Source organism: Thermobia domestica, chromosome 6 (assembly GCF_964235325.1).
Source record: "Thermobia domestica chromosome 6, izTheDome1.hap1.1, whole genome shotgun sequence".
NCBI classification, from domain to species: Eukaryota; Metazoa; Arthropoda; class Insecta; order Zygentoma; family Lepismatidae; genus Thermobia; species Thermobia domestica.
The window spans coordinates 51,921,473-51,943,590 of NC_137459.1; the positions used below are offsets into that span (position 1 = coordinate 51,921,473).

Consider the following 22,118-nt stretch of genomic DNA (forward strand, 5'->3'; position numbering starts at 1 on the left):
TCGTTACAAGAGGTCTTACAGAGCTTTTACCTCCAACTGTATGATGACTATTCTGTACTTCCATGTAATATTCTGGTAGCTGTATCTCCTAAACCCCTGGAGCTTCGCACCTACAACTTCACTGAAGTACTGACCACATTTAGTACTACTTTCTCATATGTGTCTCAGCCAGCAACTCGATTCACCCAAACGTAAGGTTTACTTGTGAGCAACCTCGATAAATATGTATTCGACACAAATATTGGTCATTTTCTACTACTTTTACATGTGACGGTAAACGCCCCCTGAGACCCCCTTGGTTCGAATTGTGAAAAAATCGCTTCTGGGCCCAGCCGATACCGCGAAATCTATGAATGTGACACTAACATCTGCCATTTTCTACTACTTTTACATATCCCGGTAAAAGCCCCTATGATCCTCTGGTTCCAATTTTGAAAAAAAAAAAACGCCTCTGGCCCGCAGCCGATGGGGGCTGTATTTGGAAGTCAATGCCTCAGGGAGTATCACCATTCATCTCAGCGACAGCGAAAACTATGGATTTGAGACTAATATCGGTCATTTTCCTTTATTTTTACATGTCTCGCAATTCTTCACCCCCGGTGACTCCCGGCCCCCGCATACAATGGTGGCTGAATTTGAAAATTATCACCATTGATCTCAGAGACCGCGAAAACTATGGATTTGACACTAATATCTGTCATTTTGGATTACTTTTACGTTTCGGTATCCCTCCCTTCCCCCAGTTGACCTCCGGTCCGCAGCCGAATAGGGTGAATTTGGAAGTTAATGCGATCGGAGCTTCACCATTGATCTCAGCGACCGCGAAAACTATGAAATCGACACTAATATCGGTCATTTCTACTACTTTTACATGTCCCGGTAAATGCCCCCCTGAGACCCTCCTGGTTCGAATTTTGTCGAAAACGCTTCGCCTTGGTCTCGGACCTGGACCAAGGTATCCGTGACCAAAAGTTGGTAACTCTCGGCCAACTTGGCTGGTCCCGGTAAACGTCTCCCTGACACCCCCCTAGTTCGAAATTTGAAAAAAAAAACTCTTCGTCTTGATCTGGGGCCTAGACCAAGCTACCCGTGACCAAATTTTGAAAATTTTCGGTCCACTCGTGTGGTCCACCCGCCGCACACAGATAGACAAACACAGAAACAAACTCTATTTTATTTATATTAGAAAGGTCAGATCCACCGTTATTGTAATAGAGCGGTGCTTGAGCGATTGATCATAGAAATTCAAACTCCAATGAGTGATAATTTCATAGAATTGTTTTATTACAAGTTTTAACTCTTTAGTCAGTAGAGAAGAGGGTGTGAATCATAGGTCAGAGTTGATGACAATCTGTTTGTGGGTCACAGTGGGTTGTGGGTCACGATGGGTGGTGGGTCAGTTGGTCGTGGCTAAAGTTTTCGTTGCCCCACGCCCTCTCTGAACTACAGTGTTGAAAATTAATCAGTGAAAATCAGTTGCAATTGATCAATCAATTGAAAGTAATTACTATGGAAATCAATTGCAATTGAATTAACTGCCAATTAATTTCAATTGCAATTGAATGACTGAATTCAATTGCAATTACTTTCTACTGCAATTACTTTCAATCGATTTATTAATTGCAATTAACTTCAACTGTTAATTGCAATTAACAATTAAATTTACAGATTATTTGTTAATTCAATTGAAATTGGTCGTGAGGTACTTGGAAGAAAGAACTACTGAACTCCGGTCTATAAAACCAGCATCGACGTCAAGGAGAGCCATGTGCTGACCGCACATCGCCCCCAAAGGCATGAGAGCCTGCAGCCGAATGGCACTTCCTCGCCCCAAGGGTTGTTGCACCAGGGGTTTAGTTTTAGTTTAAAAGAAGGGAATAAGAGCACTACATATACCAATAAAAAAGTGCAAATAAAACTTACCGCTTTCAAATCGTCTACATAAGTAATACGTTTCGCCAACCTAGTCAGAGAGTTTTCCAATAATGTACTCCACTGGTGGATTCTGGAAAAGAAAACGTAAGATTAAGTCACGAATTTTTTCTTCTGAATTGCTAAAACCTAGTTGGCCATGTCCATCTCAATTCAAACAGGAAATCATTGTCTCCGATATTCCTGAAACTTTAGCATATGAAATTATGATATAATAGGAGTGAAATGTATATATAACTGATTGTCGCTATTGTGTCTATCCATCATGGTGGCCATCCGTAAGTACGGTCAAGGTACTCGTAGTTACCCCTGGTGACCCCTTAGGCCCCCTCATAGGGGATTTTCCTTATCAGCATAATGCTGTCTTTTGTGTCCCTTCAACGTTACGAAAGGTCATGCTTCTGTCTGCCTTGGTTTCTTCAGGAGACAGGCCTTAGTGTTATGCGTGGAACGTACTTCGACCGTACTTTAACGATGGCCGCCATGTTGGATAGGGACAAACTAGCGACATATGGTTTCCAAAATTGGTCTCTACACGTGATTACTTTTGAAACGAGATACAACACGGTGGGGGTTGATATTTAAAACTTTGTATTTACCCCCATAACCCCCTTGAGCGCACATCATGGGGGTCTCCATTCCAGCATAATGTTGTCTTTTATGTTCCTTGGGAGCCGCGGTGGCTTAGTAGTAGAGCGTTCACCTCTGGTGCTTACGGTCCCGGGTTCGATCCCAGCCCCCGCCAAGAGAACTTTGTGGTGGACAAACACCGTGTGCGTGGGTTTTCTCGGGGTTCTCCCGTTTCCTCCCAATTTCTTCATTCCACCATTTCATTCATCACTCATCATCACCGTCTCCTTTAGCCTAACCGGCATAACCGTTGGAAGTAAAACTCAAAGATTTCATTTCATTTTTTTTATTTTCCTTGAAGGTACAAAAGTTTTCATGTTGCTATCTGCCTTGGTTTCTTCAGTAGACGAGCCTTAGTGTTATTAGTGGAACGCACTGTATATGCAGGGTGTAAAAAAAGGTATGGCAAAATTTCAGGGTTGGATTTCTTATGGGTGCACAAACAAAAAAGTTCATATTACCATATGTCGGGAAATGCATCGTTACAGAGTTACGGCCATTGAGACGCCTGACGGCCTAAAATAGTCACATTCTGGTCGCTCCTTAATGTGTCTCAATTTAAATATCAATAACTCAGCCCCTAATTAAGCTAGGAAAATAATTTTAGTAGCAATATGTTCCCGAAAAATGAAGCTTTCCACCGATATGCATTTTATGAGTGTACCTGAAAGGGGAAAGGAATGCCATCCCCAAAATCCTGATGCAAAAAAAATTAAAAAAAGTAATTACCCTCCCATGTCCACCGTGGTACTCCCCCATATACATAAAATACATATTGGCGGAGAGCATCGTCCTTCAGAAATACATAGATACCAAAATTGTCTTCCTAGCTTAATTAGGGGCTGAGATATTGAGATTTATATTGAGTTACATTAAGGAGTGACCAGAATGTGACTATTTCACACCGTCAGGTGGCTCAATGGCCGTAACTCTGTAACGATGCGTTTCCCAACATATGGTCATCTGGTCTTTTTTACTTGTCTATCCATAAGGAATCCACCCTTAAATTTTGCCGTACCTTTTTGTTACATCCTGTATCTATCTATCTATATTTATCTATCTATCTATCTATCTAATTATTACTTAAGATACAGCTCTTCAAAGTTGACTCTGCGGATCCCGATTACGAATATTAGTTTCACAAAATTTGATATATATATATATATATTGACACAATATCAACAAAGTGGTAGCTATGGTTTTTGTTATTTTTTATATTGATGAAGAAGCAGTGCTACATCATATAAACAAAGAAAGCAGGACCTATCCTCAAGACCAACCGTAGTATAGCAATTTTAATAATAATAATAATAATAATAAAAATTATTTCTCCAAAACACCAATCACAAAAAATTTGAAACTTTTACAGAAGTTGTATACCTAACAGCACTACATATCCCGAAGAGGAGAAAACGCCATCTTGTTTCTGAATAGGGTTAGAAATTATTTTGTAAAAACCCATTTTTAAACCAATAGAATCAATATTAAGGATAGCAAATAATGGAATGAAGTATGTAAAACATACAAGTTTGTTGTATTGTGACACTACATAATAACAATTGATGCATTAGACACTTGTTGGTGAACGGTGAAGTAATTTACAAGCAAACAATAGACATGCAACAATACAGCGCATGTATTAACCGTATCCAGTATAAACACTAAACAGTTGCTCAATACATTTAGTATCAGCATCCAGTATCGAATTAAGTCGAGCTGATGCGCCAGCTGGCACAGGAGAATCAATTATCTTTAGAATATTACGTAATGGGATAGAACATGTGTGATAAGCTTCCTGTTTCTTCTCAGGAAAGCGGTACCCATTGGATGGGCCATGAGGCAGCATGAAGTTAACAGTAACTTCCTGTAACTCATTGCTAACCTGTGTGACCTCTGCCACCCACCATTCACCCTCATACACACAGGCAACAAACATGCCAGGCAGATGTTGCACTTTAATTGCTGGTAAGCACTCACTGTGGCCAAACGATATATTTTTCATGGTAACTCCCGCTGTCCTTGCAATGGAGAGATTGTATTCATCGTATGCCGACACACGAGACTTTTGAATTCTTTTCACTGGCCCAATGGATGCCCACTCTTTCAGTTTTCTAACTCTAAATTCTTCTACTTCCTCTCTGTGTAAAATAATCGATCTTATTGTAGGAGTGTACTGTGAAACTGTTTGGACAAAGTCTACTGAACGTTGACTAGCGGCATGATGTTTCACTAGACCTCCGATCCCTTCACATGGCCCCTTTCCATGTCCAGTTGCACTGTAAATCCATTCTGAGGGACCTGATGATTGAGAAAGTTCATAAAGTTGAAAGCGGTTTTAAAATGAAAAAATGAAATGAAATCTTTGAGTTGTACGTCCCACGGTTATGCCGTTTAGGCTAAAGGTGACGGTGATAATGAGTAATGAATGAAATGGTGGAATGAAGAAAGTGGGAGGAAACGGGAGAACCCCGAGAAAACCCACGCACACGGCGGTTTTAAAATGACTAGCAGCCCCATCGGATATTATAGTAGTTCTACTTAGCTTAACACTGTTTTCTTTGAACTTATGAATTGCCAATAAAGCATGGGAAGAAGATTGATTTCATGTCCTGTGTCATCACTGACAATTGCAAAACTTATTATCTCATTGTTGAAATACGTGACTGCTGTCAAGATGGATATTTGTTAATTTTGTCAGTGGTATCCTTGTACTTTTTCTGATAGAACTGACAAATTCTCTGCAAAATGACAATGAATAACTAACTTTTGGATAGATGTTTTTGCTTGATCTTTGGTATGGGAAATGTGGTTTCTTCGCACATTCTTAATATGACAATGTATTACAGTCCATCGGGATAGTTCGTCAATGAAATAATCGATAAGCACTCTATTTTTCACAAGTTTACTGGTTTCTCATGTTGTATAGCTTATATCATCAGTCTACTACTGCTTCTTCAAGTTGTAATGTTTGTAGACACTCTCCATGTGGTACACAACTAATGACAATACCTTACATGTTAGACTATCCGGGCAGTCTCTTTCTCGCAACAGGTTCTTCAGAGCAACTACACAGAGATTGAAATTTGCACAATGCACGAAAACAAAAACCTCTCCTGTTGGATGTGGTATTACCCACTTAGCACGCAAAGAGAAAAAAAAATGTTCTACCTATCTTTGTTTCTGGATACTCATAAAAAGAGTGAATAATTCAGAAATGTCCTTGTCACATAGCGCTTTAATATAGGAATTTATCGACCATTTTCAAGTACATTAACAGTATCCTTTTAATTAGCACTCTGCCTCGTACAGTCCCACTTATCATCCATATAAAATGATAATGCTATTTGCAAATCCTTTTGGGTTTTATTCGGCAAAATTGGGTTTTATTGTGTAATATTGGGTTTTATTAAATTTTGTACGTGTATTTAAAGCCACATTCCTACCATATATGTTAGACTGTACCCATAAAATTATGAAATTCTCGCGTGACACTGCGGTAGTTCACGTCTGGCGCGGATTCCTAGTTCGATCCCACCTTCCGCCAAGCACGTTTTGAGGTGGACAAACATCGTGTGCATGAGTTTCTCGGGGTGGTGGTGGTGGTTTCGCCATGCCACCATTATTATCCATATCATCACAGTCTCCCTTAGACGTGGTACATAATCATGAGACATTAAACTAAACTTAATAATAATAATGCACAAGGAACCCCTTAAGTCCTATACGCGTGAGACACTTTGCACCGTTGACACTTGCTTATATTACGATTTCTAAAAAGAAGGAAGCACACAATTTTCTAGAGTAACAAAGAGGTCAATAGTTTTATTTAATACAAAATAGGAATAAAATCCCCTCTTACACTTACGAGTCAAATCCGGCCGTCTTGAGTTTCAATTAAAACACGCGGGGCAAATAATGGGATAGTATCTTAAATTCAGGAGCCAGAGATAAAAAAATGACTTTATTGAATGGATGTTGTTTTTCTAAAAGAAATAAAAAAGTTTTTTTAAGAACTGAAATATTGGAAATTGATTTTTTCTCATTTTCAGTTGCCAATTTGATTTCTTACAATATATTTTACGATTAAAGGGGTTTTGTGGCATACAATAATTGTACTGTGCTTCACATACTCCATCAGATAGGCAAAAAGAAATAGGGAGTTCCACGATCTGATTGCCGTTAGTGTTGAGAAGATAGAGGTATATCTTTAGGAATTGCCTTTTTCATGTGAAACGTTCTAAATTTGTAATTAGCTGACACATGGAGCAAACATTTTATCTGTTTATATTAATACCCAAATATATAACAAAAACAAAGGAAATATAGTCGCATTACTTTTGATTCCATACTACCTGAAGTGCCCGTTCTTTGTACGGCTAGAATTAGGCTCAAGGAAAATGTTTGAGCCTTGTCTCCCTCTTAGGATACGCATATCAATGAAAGTTTAGTAAGATATTGTATTTCTGGCATGAATGTTTAACCCCCTTTTCCCTTAAGAAAGTTCCCTTCCTTTACGCCCTTTAAGGAAAGTTACATAATAATATCCCAGTTTGAGGTAGGTACTAAATGTGTTCTAAAACTCATTTAAAACTGTTCAAGCACCAATAAACAACAGACGACATCGCTTTGAATGTGAACAAAGGAATCATGGAAAATCACCCCCTCCCCCATAAAATGATTTTTTTAAAAAACATCGCAATACATGCCAGCTTATTTTTAATAAAAAGTTTATATAAAGAGTTTAATCTTCCTAACTTGGCGAGTTCGTGACATACCGTATTTTTTTTTTTTTTTTTTTACATGAATTTTGAACTTTCTCTATTCCTTCTCCTAGGATGTGCCCTTGAATCAAAGTAATATAAAAATCCTAGCTCAGGGTAGGTACTAACTCCTGTATGTTAAAAATTCATTTCAAACTGTTTAACCGTTTCCCCGTGTGATATGATCAGAAACAACAGGTAAAATCACTTTCAAATTATTGAAAGTGCTTCCCTTCCCCACTTAAAATGGAAACTCTCAAAAATACTGGGACACGGGTCCATTTACTTTTAGTGGGAAGTTTACATAAAAAAATGTCTTCTTCCTAACTTGACAGAATCGTGAGATACTAAAATCTTCGCATAGATTTTGACCATCTGCTCCCCACATAGAATACACATCTTAATCAAAGTAACCTAATTAAACACCTAGTTCAAAGTACGTGGTAGGTGCATCCAAAAATTAATTCCAAACGGTTTAACCGTTTTCCCGTGTTGCGCGCATAAACAAAATTCTTTCATTTTTATATAATAGATTACAGTTGAACAGTGTTACAGCAAATTTGATCGAGCGCAAATAAAATTCATTATGAATGATTCCCAAACCATTTTTTTTTTTTTTTTTTTTTGTTTGTTTGTTTTAAATGGTGTTCTGTTCTGTTCTGGTTGTAAATACACATTTTAAGCCAATTTTGAAAGTAGGCATACACTAAAAAGTACGAGTAAAAGAAAGTAGTTATAATCATATTTCGATTATTATTTCAATCCAAGGTTTGAAGTGTATTTTTTGAGGTGGGCTTTTTTGGGTTTTATTGTGGGTTTTACCCACTAAAACCCACTGGGGGATTTTGGGCTGGGGAAAACTCCAACAACCCTGGTTACAAGTTCTTTTCGTTTTCGTATCACATGCTTCTGGATTGCATTTCACACAACAAGGCTTTTTCATAGGTGAAATTCCAACTGCTGCTGATGTATTTAACAGTTGCAATTCTTCGCCTTCAGGGATAAAAGGTGTATCACCGACGCAACTTTAATCTAGCACCAGAAAAGGTAACTCATGTATTCCTGATTATGTAATCTGGTGTAACATTTAGAACACAGGTAATGGTTTCGATCCACTCTCTCATTAGGGAACTGTTTAGCAAACACACAACTTCATTCACCAACCACAATGAAGTTTGGTCTTTTGCTGCTTTTGTAATATATTTTCTTGTGCACATGTTCATAATCTGCACATTTCATTGTTCTGTCCCCACTGGGACACCATTTTTTTCTTTAAGAGCACTGGTTGCACAGACTGTGTTCTACGTAATTCTCTACAATCAGGAGAATCCTACACACAACCTTCAATACTGTTTCACCGTAGTGACCTGCTCCCTTTCTTTGCCTACAAATAAGTGCAAAGTAAATTGATTTTCTCATTTTTATATGGTAGGCCATCAACTCGTCCTGAATTATCTAGCAGGTTCCAGTTTGATCTAGTTCTTCTGGATTCTGGAATATTCTGATTTGTTCTAGAAAGTTCTTTCGCATTCTGGAATATTCTGGGTTGTTTCTCGAAACCTGTAAGTAAATATTTTAACGTTCTCTGTACAACAAAAGTCTACAGGAATACAAAATTGTACGTTTTACGTCAATTGCTATCCTTAAATACAAAATAATTTTTAATACTATTCTGAAACAAGATGGCGTCTTTTTCCTTTTCAAGATATGTAGTGCTATTAGCTATACAACTTCTGTAAGTGTTTCACATTTTTCGTGATTGGTGGTTTGGAGAAATAAACCTTTTTATTATTTTTCTTAGTATTATTAAAATTGCTGTACTACGGTTAGTCTTGAGGATAGGTTATGCTTTCCTTGTTTATATGATGTAGCACTGCTCCCTCATCAATAAAAAAAAAAAAAAAAAGAAAAAAAGAAAGAAAAAAAAAAGAAACTAATATTCGTAACCGTGATCCGCAGAGTCAACTTTGAAGAGCTGTATCTTGGGTAATAACTTTTTAGAAAAACAAAACCAAATATACATTTCACTCCTATTATGTCATAATTTCATTTGTCAAAATTTCAAGAAAATATAAGAATATGATTTCAACCTCTCCGCCTGTCTGGAGATGGAATTGGACAGTTTCGGCTCACTTATTTAATTTCCTTTGGGGAGGGTTTCCTCCTACATTAGATATATTCCTAATTCGTACATGTAACAAGACACAATATTAGTTAAAAACGACAACAAAGATCATTCTAATTATTTGCTTGTTTTCTATCTTGAGGTTACAGTCTGAGAGCACATTCTCGCCCACTTCGTTATCTCTACACAATGTCAAATAAAGTATAGTAAAACTACACAGCATAAAAACGCACAAGTGTAGTAAAGATACTTTCATTTTCGTTCTTCATCTGATTTTTATAAAATAATAATAATAAATCAGGACAGTATACATCGTATGCGATGTACAGAAATCATCCAATTTCTACCAAGCTTGACACGAAGACATCCTGATTTGCTTTGTATTACACACAAAATATGTTTCTATGTAGACCGACTTATTGGCCATAAAATTTCAAGTTTAGTCAAATTTTCGTTACTTCACAAATTAGTTCAAATAACCATTGGGTAGAAATAATAGAACAATTCTGTTAAGCGTTAATTTGAGGTAATAAACGTACATAAATCGAGTTGTTGAGTTGGTTTTGAATTTAACGTCCCTTGCAACAGTGAGGCTATATGAGATGGGACTTACTGATTAACGTGGAATCCGAACCACATGAGCTCCCGCCGGGAATCGAACCCGAGTCTCCCACGCCAAAGGTGCGTATGCTAACCGCTTAACCTACATAAATCGAGTATGTATATATGATGATGATTTGCTAAAATTAACAAAGAATGCAAAGCGCTCGAGAAACTCAATACTGGTGTATAGGATATTTTATGTTCACTACTTGTATAGTTTTGAAACGTACAATCCTAACCTAAGATATGCACCACATTACTTTCTCAAGAAGACGAAATTTTCGTAAGTAATCTATTTAATTAGAAAATATTGAATGAACCAATAATTGTTTCAAATACGCCTCATGTTGTTTGAGTGCCTGATAATTATAACATTAGCCTTCTCCGCTGTTCACGTGGTCCAGGGTTCGATTCCTGGTAAGAAAGCATCAACAATCAGGACATTACGATGGGAGGATTCCACCTTAAACTGTAGGTTAACATCGCCTACTACCCCGAAGCTGAAAAGAGACGTTAAACTCTAAATAACCAAATCAACCAATTATTACGTTATGAAGCGATATCTTCACTACAAGAAAGAACTTCGAAGCAGTCGCTAGTTCATTTAATAGCGTTTTATTTGTTCCATCTCTCTCACTTCTTGATTTAAAAAAAAAAAAACTTATATTTTTCAACTTTTTTCATTATAACTGAAAAAAAATATACACAGTGATAAAATGCACGACTAAACCGGTACTCAAACCCGAGATCTTCGGTGTAACGTTAACCACTATGCTACCCAGTCCGCTCCCTGAACAGCCATACATCCTCTCACTCTTCAAGTCGGTGTTCATTTAATCAGACCACAATCTTGCTGCGCTTCGACAATCCAGTGTGCACATTCAGAACACTTTTCCAGTTTTCCAGGTACGCCGAAGATCCTGGGTTCAAATCTAGATCCAGTCGCGCATATTTTCACTCTTTAAGCACCATTGAATTTGCATCTATAGAGGAACTGGTGCGTTAAAAATCGGTTGTTTCTTCTATTTATAGACATAAAAAGAAAAAAAAAATGCGCTGGGGAGCGTAGGAAAGGAAATTCAGTATGGACAATCCAATATATTTAAGTTGTAGTATCACTGGCTCAAATTTCAGTAAACTTAATTCCAACGTATTGTACGAGTCCTTTATCATTCTGTACCATCATGAAAAGGTTTCACGCCGTGTTCAATAACGAACAATCAAACAATATCATTAATTTGTAGTTCCACCGATTCAAATTGCAACAACATTATTTTACAAATATTCTGTGAGCTTTGTACCAACAAGATCGCATCGGGTAACGAGTATTGGATAATACAAATTCATTAAGTTGTAGTGCCACTAACTCAAATATCAACAAAATTAGTTAGGCCCTATTAATTATTCTACAAATTTCAGTTAGTGGTAGCAAATATTATATTCAAGAAACATAAGCACAGGATTTATAAACGGAAAATTACGAAAATAGCACTAGATAGATTACATATTCGTGAAGGAATAGTTCAGAAACCAAATTAAGAACTATGAAATTTCCCAGGAGCTAAAGTGAGATCGAAATTTAATAGTGAAGAAGAGTAAACTGAAATTTAAAAGGCTGGGGAAAAAGAAGAAATATGGACAAGAAGAATCAATGAGGACGTTAATAAATTAAACTTTGAGAAGTATGAGCCTCTTCTATCCCCAAGGATAATCGTCCGCGCTTTTTGTAATTATTAAATAAATTACAAACTACATAACTAGCAAACAATTCAGATTTCCTGTGAGTCCAAGTGGTCACCGCTTCCATTTTATGTGCGTGAGTGGTTCCTGATTCAATAACCAGTAGGTACAGAAAGCTTAACGTAAAACCGAAATAGAGTTCCGATCCCACTTTAAGCAGTAGTCTCCGATTCACATAATGTCGGTGCTGAAAGCGAATATTAAATTTGGGTTAGCTTTACAACGCCCGCTCCAGCAGGTAGACTCACTCAAAAACGAGAAATTACACACTAATAATTTTGTGAAAATTGATCTAAACTTACTTAACCTTAAGCTAACCCGTTCCTAACCCCTACTCTACTTATTTTATATCTTACTCTACTCTACCCTACTATACTATACTATACTTTTTAAAAGGGCCCTACTTATCGATGCGCAGCTGGAGCGTGTCTTGTAAAGTTTACCCTTAAATTTCAGTTAATCGATATCATTAATCTAGATATTTGAATTAATCTTACGTTTCTGAATCCGGGAAATTGTCATCGCCCTCTTCTGAAACAGCAGAGGAAGTGAAATATAAACTGACGAAAAGTAGATAAAAATATATCATGTTGACAGTTACTAGTATTATCTGTTCTCCAACAAAACCCCACTAGTTACAAGTATACATGTTCTGTCTCAATTAACCAAACTTAAGTCTTCTCTGCCTAATTCAACACATCTCGATTATTCCATCAGTTATCACACGAAGTAGTTAAATTCCGTCAAATATTTAGGGATTCCCCATGCGCTAACTTGTTTTACTCTATGTACGACGATGTTTACATTTCTGTCAGCTGTGTGGTGAACTTATAAAAACATAAACTTCTAAACTAAAATTACATAATACGGTATAAACAAAATGTTTTTAATAAATAATGCACTTCTTCACAGACTACAAAGTAAAACCCTGAAAATCAATCTTCTCATATCAAAATTAACCACTGCTCAGCGTTTTTTTTTTTTTTTTTTTTTTCAGATGTTGCAACATAGAGGTGTTACGGAAACTTGCATTTAGAGTTAAGATTATAGGAAAAATAAACACTGACTACATTGGTATCTAATATTTTCTAAGTTGCAAGTTTGCAATCGACCCATGCATAAATTAATTACATATTTACTTCTTTCCTGATGAATCTATTCTTAGGGCCTCATTCCGTATCGGTTAGCGTCAACATAATAAAATTAGCTTTTTAGTTTGCGATACTCGAAATCAGTGACGACATCAGCTTTCGTTTCTTGGAGGAAAAGTGAAACATTTTTAGGGATGCAGCTTTTTTTTCTGTCGAAAATAAAATTTTATATTTCTTAACCTACATTACAATACCATATTTCTGAGGAGTAATCTGGGTCGGACTTGACGGACAAAACTTGTAATTTGATATATTGTGCGGAATTAATTTCACTATCTTCGAGACTTACTTATTTCCAAATCTCCTACCTGTTGGACACTTTTATCGTTGCACATAATGAGTTAATACATTGTCCTCATATCTCTCAGACACTTCTATGATAGTGCATCATGAGTTAATGCATTACCTCCACATGAAATTGTATACCGCAAACTAAAATGCAAATTTTATATTACGTTAATGCAAATCAAAACAGAATGAGGCCTTTGTCCAACGAGCTCTTTTTAAAGGCCATTTTTCCCTTGTAATTTTTACTACTTGTGTGGTAAGAAGTGGGCCTGGTGCAAGATTACTGGTAACCCATATTGAACATGAATAGATATTTGTCTCTGAGATAGAGAAATTTGTAGCTTAAGAGGAAGGAAATTTCTCCTTCGTACAACCCCTGAAATCATAACTAGCACCAGGGTGAAACTTTGGGGATACGAGTGAATTTTTCTCACTTAATGCTTTTGGAATAAAAAACCTATCCCTCTTTCCAGTAAAACTAGTGATTGCAATTTTCATTCCTGCACCAAATTAGTGTCACGGAGATAAAAAAAAATAACTATTATATTTTCTCTCCTTGAGGTAATACCACTTCATTTTCTCGCCCCGTAGCGATCAGTGATGAGGCGTTTTACACCACAAGTATCGGGTGTCACAGAATTCTTTCCCTGATTATAAACATAGATAAGGCATAAAACATGATACATAGACAAATACTTTTTTATCTTGAATTGCATGTAACAAGTTTTCCTTTGCATACTTACTGTTATTTTGTTTGATACAGAGCCCAGTGATATAACAACACCGCAATCGGACACTATTTGCAGAAACATGTACTCAAACCAGGAGAAAGCCCAATGTGTCTTCTGGTATCACGAAACACAGTCACCGAAAAAAGTCCAGAGACAATTCCAGACGGCATACCATAGACAGCCATCAGTTGTTAAAAGCATCAAAATGTGGTATACAAAGTTTAATTAAACGGGCACCATCAGTTATCTCCCTAGAACAGGCAGGCCTGGCCCTAGTGCCCAGAAATTCAGATAGTGAGAGACGCCTTCGCGAGAAGCCCCAAGAAATCAGTCCGCAAATCCTCACGTGAGTTGCGGACTCCTAAGACATCAGTGCACCTCATTCTACATAAACATCTTTTTTGTGCGTACAAACTCCAGACCCTGCAGTCCCTACAACCAACAGATTACGGTGCTCGTCATGACTTTGCTGTTACCATGCTGTCTGAGATTGAGGACGATGTTGACTATCTGAAAGGTGATCTTTTCTTAGATGAGGTCAAATTTCATTTGAACGATGTTCCCAACCGACACAATACTGCGGTCCGAGAATCCCCAAACTGTGTTTGGGACAGTCAGAAACAACCCTAAGCTGAACGTGAGGTGCGGTCTTATGCACAATAAAATCATAGAACATTTATTATTCAATAAAAAGACGATCACAGTCAATACTTATCTTGATATGTTGCAGTTATTTGTTGTACCACAGATTCAGGGACATTTAAGACAACTTTTCAAGAAGATAGTGCGCAAACCCATTGAAGATTAGATGTTCGTGCCTATTTGGATACATTTCTGAGAAGATGGATCGGTCATGATGGTCCCACAAACTAGTCTCCGGGATCACCGGACATAACACCACTAGATTTCTTCCTTTGGGGTTATGTCAAGGACCAGGTTTACCAAACATCAGTGAACGATATCACAGCATTAAGGCGTAGAATTACTGTAGTCATAACATCCATCCGTCACATAATGTTGATCAACACATGGGTGGAATTGGAATATCGCCTGGGTATCCTTCGGGCAACGAAAGGATTACACGTAGAAATTTATTAATTGTGTACACAAAAACTTGAATGTGTTACATGTAATTCAAGATAAAAAGTACTTGGGATGTGTCTTGTTTTATGCCTTATGAATGTTTGTAATCAGGGAAAGAATTCTGGGACGTCTGTACCGTATATCTTTTCTTATACAAAGGTTAGTGAATAATCACGCAGATTCACTCACCTAAAGCCTGGCCTGGACTATACAGGCACCAAAAATGCGACAACAACAACACAACATTAACACTGGACGATTGGAGCAGTGGATTTACTGTACAAATGTCTTCAACGCAGAGTGAGGACGAGTTAACCAGTGATGAGAATATTAAACTGGTCTAATCGCATTAGCAACGCGACGTCGGGAGTGTGTACGTATACGAAATAGAGTCCACCTTATGCAGAGTCGTTTTGAAGTGATTAAAGTCATACTAAAGGCCTGACTACTACAGGAACCATATGTTAGTCGAACTCTTTAGTATGACACTAATCACACGTCAAAATGACTTTGCATACGGCCCAGTAAATTTAAAAACATTTAATGACTTTGAGTAATATCGTGAAAATGCAATCCCCGCAATTTATCGTAACTATTGCATACAGGAGTACTTTTCGAAACTTGGAAGCAGTAAGTACCGTCTTCCGGGTGTAATAAAGTTTGATGTATCACTTTAAAAAAACTTATTGTTAGTAGTGAGAAAATATAAGATGGGTCTATTTTAAAGTACTAAAGGGAGGCTTTGTATATGATGTGTATTTATCGTCAGTGTAGTCCAAAGCATAAAGCCCACTTTTGCTCGTTGCTATAGTCCAGAAGGTATAACGTCGTTGGCTTCCCGCGCTTGGACCTGCTCGTCACTGGGGGTGTGGTAAGAGGGTAGCCAATCACCACCCGCCAATCACCGCGCTCAGCGAGCCAGGAGTAAGCAAGTTCACAACTCCCCATAAACGTCACTACAACTTTTCGCGGGAAACCAACGACGTTATACTTTCCGTACTATAACTCCACGTTAACAGCGTCCGCATAGTGCAGGCATAAAGCTCTGAAAAATAAAGGATTGCCATATTTCCACTAGAAAAGAAAGAAATGTAGTTCTAAATAGAAATATCCAACATTTAAAAAACAACACAATAAAAATCAATAGAAAATCTTACTCCAGTCCTTAAAACAAGTTTTCGCATTCAGTTATTAAGTGAAAAAATAATGATATGACATTTCTAGCTTTACGTTCAACGATTATTCCCTTTATATTGAAGGAGATGGATGATTAATGAAACGAAGTGATTATAAAATAATTTGGAATTCTAATGTGGGCGAAAATTTAAAGGCATAGAGAAAACTCATGTATATGATGTTATTCACCACAAAATCACATATCCTGAAATAGAAGCAGGGATCCCTCGCACAACAAGTGAGTGCCCCAACACTATTTTTCGATTCACCTCAGGTGGATCATTTGTCTTCATATGTACTTCATATCTACTCTATTTAATCCAATGCGATACAGTCATGAACACAGAAACTTTGGGGACAATTAAAAATCCGCGCATATTCCATACACTGACTCGAACCTCCAGTGACTTTTGCCTCACGATAGTCAGCCTAACACATCAGACCCAATGATTTGTGAGAATGGGGTACTTGAAGAGAAGCAATCGTTAACACATTTCCAAAGTTGCATGAATTCACTCTCTTCCATCTAGCTAACTTCAATTCCAAGCGACAGCTATGATTTCAAAGAAAATGAACACCCTGTTTCACAAAATCCTGAGTTTTTACAAAAGTTACGAAAAAATTAATGGGGAAGGGACAAAATCCACACCGTCATAATTGACCGAGTACCACTTCAAGCAGTGGAAATGATTGAGAAGCTTCATATATATACACGCAATCATTCACGATTGAGTTTAAAATCAACAAGAAAATAGGAAGTAATTTTGCTCCCCCTTGTCCCTATTTAAATGTAACATTTCAGTATAGCGTAATATCGATTTAATTATATATATATGTACACTGGGTGTTAATGAACTAGACCGACCAACTGAAACAGATGATTCCTCATCAAAATAACGAAAAAAGTTCATATGGTCCCGTGGTCAAAGTGCATAGTTCCAGAGCTAAACTGTCCAAAACCTGGGAAAATAAACTTTGGGGGCGAATATCTCTAAAACTATTAGCTATTGAGCTGAGACGGCGTGTTATTATCTTAGACTCGTAATTTGCTCTATTCAAAAATGCGTGATTCTGAATCGTTCGGTGGCGGACCAAGGAAGTCCCCCACAGAAAGTGGGGGATTCCAGATATTCTGTTAGGTCAGATAGGTCTGATTCATGACAGATAGAACAACGTACCATCAACTAAAAAAAGTGGTTGAAAGACCGTCAATATTTTGAATAAAATCAAGATAGCGAAATATTTTTGGCGTGTTGTGCGTGGTCGCATAACTGTATTTGCGACTGACATCTGCAGGTTCATGACACACAGTCATGACCTGTTTGCTAAAGAGGACAGACATTAATAACACATAATGGTTCTGGAAGAATTGATCGAATGAGGATTCGCGATAAAATGGAAGTATCCTCCCCCCCCAAAAAAAAAGAACTAAAGTAAGAACAATAGATACAATATTCTTAATCACAAAATCACTTGGTTGTAGATCTAAAGTGGAATCCCTTGCCATATACGTATTCGCTAACACTGAGTGACCATCTACCCCCTTTCCCCCTACCACGTACCGAACAACAGATTGTTTACAACGTATGGGAGCTGGTGACACATAAAAGCTGCAATACTCATTATGTTAAAAAAAGAGGGAAAAGTCATGTTAAGAAGGTAAGTTATCTTGAAAAGAGTTAGTAACTTATCCTTTCAGATTTGTTTAAAACAAATTAACATTTCACAGTATTTCCTCTTGGGCTAAAAGAGGCGGATAATTAAAGAAATATGAAAATAGTTGAGTGAATGAAAATATGCCATACAATAGAAGAACAGTAAGGAAACCCATGGACAGTTCTGGAAAGACACCTGCTCAGTGCGATGACTAACATGGATAGTTTCATGTGGGTCACGTTGTAGTTAGTAATAGGAAATATGACACATGGTATTACGAGACAGTAACAATGGTGAGAGTGTCATTGAACAGATCAGCTGTACGCGGACATGTCTGAGAACAACAGAGCAATCTACATGAAAAGTAATCTCCCTCCTTTCACCTTCCCTTTCCTTCTTTGATGTATGAACATATGAGATTATCACAGGGACAGCGAAAACAAATTACAGGTAAATTGAAAACCCGTTTTTTAAATAAGTATTCTATCAGTCAGGTGAAGATATTGACATCGGTCATTTCGAATGCAGACATCACATTCATCCTCAAAGATTGTAATTACCCGTAACATTTGTAACAATTGTATTTTTAGAGCTTACTTCATTGATCCATATTTTTTATCAGCTCGATTAAATGAACAGTTTTATTGTTATTTTATGGTAAACGTTTTCCAGCACTATTTGAAGAGATTTCCCTATAGTTTCTTCAATGCATTTGGTTGCAACATGACGGAGCCAGTCATTTCTCACATGATGTGCAGTAATACCTGAATCATGTGTATCCAGAGCAATGGATAGAGCAAGGTGGTCCCGTGAGTAGGCCTGTTCGTTCACCGTTTGATTTTTTCTGATACTATTGCCCCCACAGAAAAATGAGACTTTTTTCTGTGGTGGCATATGAAAACCCTGGTTTAAGAAACACCTGTACTGTCTGAAGAAGAACTAGTTGCAAGAACTGTTACCGCTAGCCATAGCCATACCATATATGTTAATACATGTTGGAGGCTCACTGCTTCCCCTTTGCAATGCCTGTACTAACGTCTGAGGACGGCGTTTTAGGCAGCTTCTCTAACCCTTTCGTGCATAACGTCCACTGGAGTAGACACTGCTTATTGGTAACAATTGTGTTCTGCCGGGACTCTCCACCCGCAACCCAAGTGCATTGTTTTTCAATAGAAGTTACCTGGGTGGCCTGACGATCTGAATTTTTTTGACACTTAGCGTGAAACTTTTAAAGCAGGGGTGTGGCGTCATCAGTGCATGCTTGAACAGACAAGAAAGAGGCGTGTCGAGTTCTTCTCGAATATCTGCTTAATCTTCTACTTAGGGCGTGCCAAGCAAGTGATATTTTTTATTTTCTTTTTTACAATGTGTGAACCAAGCTGATATCATGATATTATCAGATTCTGTTCTTGTATCTGCAGAAATCATCCAAACAGATATGTCCCATGTAGTGGAGAGCACGCACTTGAAGCATATTTGTCTGCCGCAATCTGTCCACTGGAGTGGACTTCATGCATCTAATGAAGATATGATTGTTTTTGCAAAAAGCGTTCCTTGCCGCTTAGAAAAATATAACTGAAGTCTCTGGGGCAACCAATGAGCCACATCAAACCTTCTGACGTTCTGATATACAGTATGTGAAATCTGGGTTCGATTTCCAGTTGATGTCACCACACTTGATTCCAATACGTTACGGCAGACAAAATTAGTATGTTCAGAACGCCTCCCAAATAGACAATCATTCCTGAAATCAAACTGAAATCAGGAACACGTAGGCTTTGTACACACAAACTGCCATGAACACATATTACTCAGCATCTTGAGGATGACAGAAGTGAATTAGAATCAGCGAATGAAGAAAAAGGAAGCAACCAAAGACCACAACAAGCTAAAGTGAAGTGGTCAAAATGTAGCAATAAATTTTCTCAAAAGGTTTTTCCATTCCTTGGAAATAACAATGTAAGTATTACTGGAAATGAACAAATTGACTTGTTTTCGCAGTTATTTACAGATTATTTTGTAAATGACGTTGTGTTTCAGATCAATCTGTATGCGGATCAAAATGGCAAGGAACATTTTGGATTGACTCAGATGAAATCAAAGTGTTTCTTGAAATTAATCTTGTAATGACTTATATCAGGTACCCAAGAAGACGACAGTATTGGTCTTCAGATGAAGTTTTGCGTTACAAAGTTATAATGTCAGTAAACTGGTTTGATCTCATATGAACGTATCTTCATTTCCATGATAATTCACAGCCTCGAGATGCGAGCAACATACTTTATAAGTTACGATATGTACTGAATAAACTAGAGATTCAAATTTGCTCTGAATGATGAAGAGTATGAATGCATTGACGAGAAAATCGTGCCATTCAAGTGTAGACTTAACATAAAGCAGTATATACCCAAGAAGCCGAAAACTTGTGGTAGAAAATTTGGAAAAGGGCAGGGAATAGTGGCTACATGTACGATTTTGATGAATATCTTAATTCTTTATCTCTTATTACTTGTACCAGAATCACTTTGGCATATTTTCTACAATATAACGTTTATTCCATTTACTATTAGTGCAATTTTTCAAACTTTATACTACAATTCAGAAATGATTATCCTACCCAAAATGCATGAAGCCCAATCAAGTGGACAGATCAAGATAATGTATTAAATTCCTTTAAGAAAATATCAAATTTCGAAATTTTCAGTTTTACAAGTCATAGTACATCAAGAACAATTTGTAAGAAAAAATCATCATCATATGTCAATGAGAACATAATTCATGCATGAAAGGGCTAAGTGGGTATAAAGCTATGTCTTGCATATGTAGTGATGTCCTCATTTCATTGTTGTTGTTATTTATTGTTTTATTGTTATACAATCAAGCATAGTTGAACAATGACCCCTATCTGGCCTGTAGATCGACTTCTTATTAACGCTTTCTGTCAAGGTTTACGTTTTGCATACTTCGATCAAGTCATTACGTCCGAGCACGTCTGGGAATCCTTTATGCCTTCTGTGTAATCCCTTGCTTACTTGTCGGACATTTTGTCATATCATTTTTCTTAGCTCATGCATGACTTCATCTTTGTATACGGTTATAGACTTCCAGATCCACCGTTCCTCCAGGCACGTAGCCAAGGGGTGGGTCCGGGGGGTCCGGACCCCCCCTTTCGAGACCAGAAATAAAGAAGTTAAGGAAGGACGAAACAAAAAAAAACAAGAAATAGGAAGAATCAGCGTTAAAAATAAAGATAATAATAAAGCTAAAGATAAAAATAAAGCATAAAGCTTGCTAATATGTCCTAATTTTAAAGTCTTAACAAACCAATATATGTTGCTAGTAAAATAGTTTAAATTGATCAAGCCCCTGGTGTGATAACCACAATATTTCATATCAAACTCCTCCCCCCCCCCATCACGAAATCCTGACTAAATGAACCAATATATGTTACCAGTAAAATAGTTTAGAATGATCGAACTCTGGTGTGATAACCACAGTATTTCATGTCTCGGACCCCCCCCCTATTACGAAATCCTGGCTACGTGCCTGGTTCCTCGTGTTCGAAATAAAACGTGTTAAATTTTCGTTTTTCACCGTTTTAGAGCCTGCCCTAGGTACGTACAGGCAAGTTTCTTACTACGCTGGTCATCTTATAGTCTTATGACCTTTCTCAGTACCGATACCACCACATATAAGGTCTTGACCTACCTTTGGCTTTGAACCTCTTGTAACCTCTAGGAATCGAAATCGGAACCCCTTGATTAAAAGGCGGCACGTGACATTATTCATCCGTTGTGGCCTATGTGCTTTCAATTTACTTGCAATTTGTTTTCACTGACTCTGTTATATATCATAAGTTCATATATCAAAGAGAGAAGGGGGAAGTGAAGGAAGAGGGATTACTTTCAGTGTAGATTGCGCTGTTGTTCCCAGACATGTCCGTGTACACCTGATCTGTTCAATGACACTCTCACCATTGTTACTGTCTCGTAATACTATGTGTCATATTTCCTATTACTAACTACAACGTGGTCCACATGGCCAAGAAACTTTCCATGTTAGTCATCGCACTGAGCAGGTGTCTTTCCAGAACTGTCAATGGGTTTCCGTACTGTTCTTCTATTGTATGGCATATTTTTATTCTCTCAACTATTTTCATACTTCTTTAATTATTCGCCTGTTTTAGCAAAAGAGGAAATACTGTGGAATGTTAATTTGTCTTAAACAAATCTGAAAGGATAAG

At 37.4% G+C, this 22,118-nt stretch overlaps 1 protein-coding gene across 2 annotated transcripts in view; it reads right to left on the reverse strand.

Annotated features, from left to right (window-relative positions):
• The window catches only part of LOC145687984 (voltage-dependent calcium channel subunit alpha-2/delta-2-like), a 152,711-nt gene extending 140,013 nt beyond the window's left edge, over positions 1 to 12,698 (reverse strand). For both annotated transcript variants that reach the window (XM_081761628.1, XM_081761627.1), the window contains exons 1-2: positions 12,288 to 12,698; positions 1,924 to 2,005 (exon numbers count right to left, since the gene is read on the reverse strand). In XM_081761628.1, coding sequence (XP_081617754.1) covers positions 1,924 to 2,005; positions 12,288 to 12,379 — 174 coding nt within the window. In that variant the 5' untranslated portion in view covers positions 12,380 to 12,698. The remainder of the gene's footprint in view (positions 1 to 1,923; positions 2,006 to 12,287) is intronic.
• Positions 12,699 to 22,118: the final 9,420 nt, after the last annotated feature.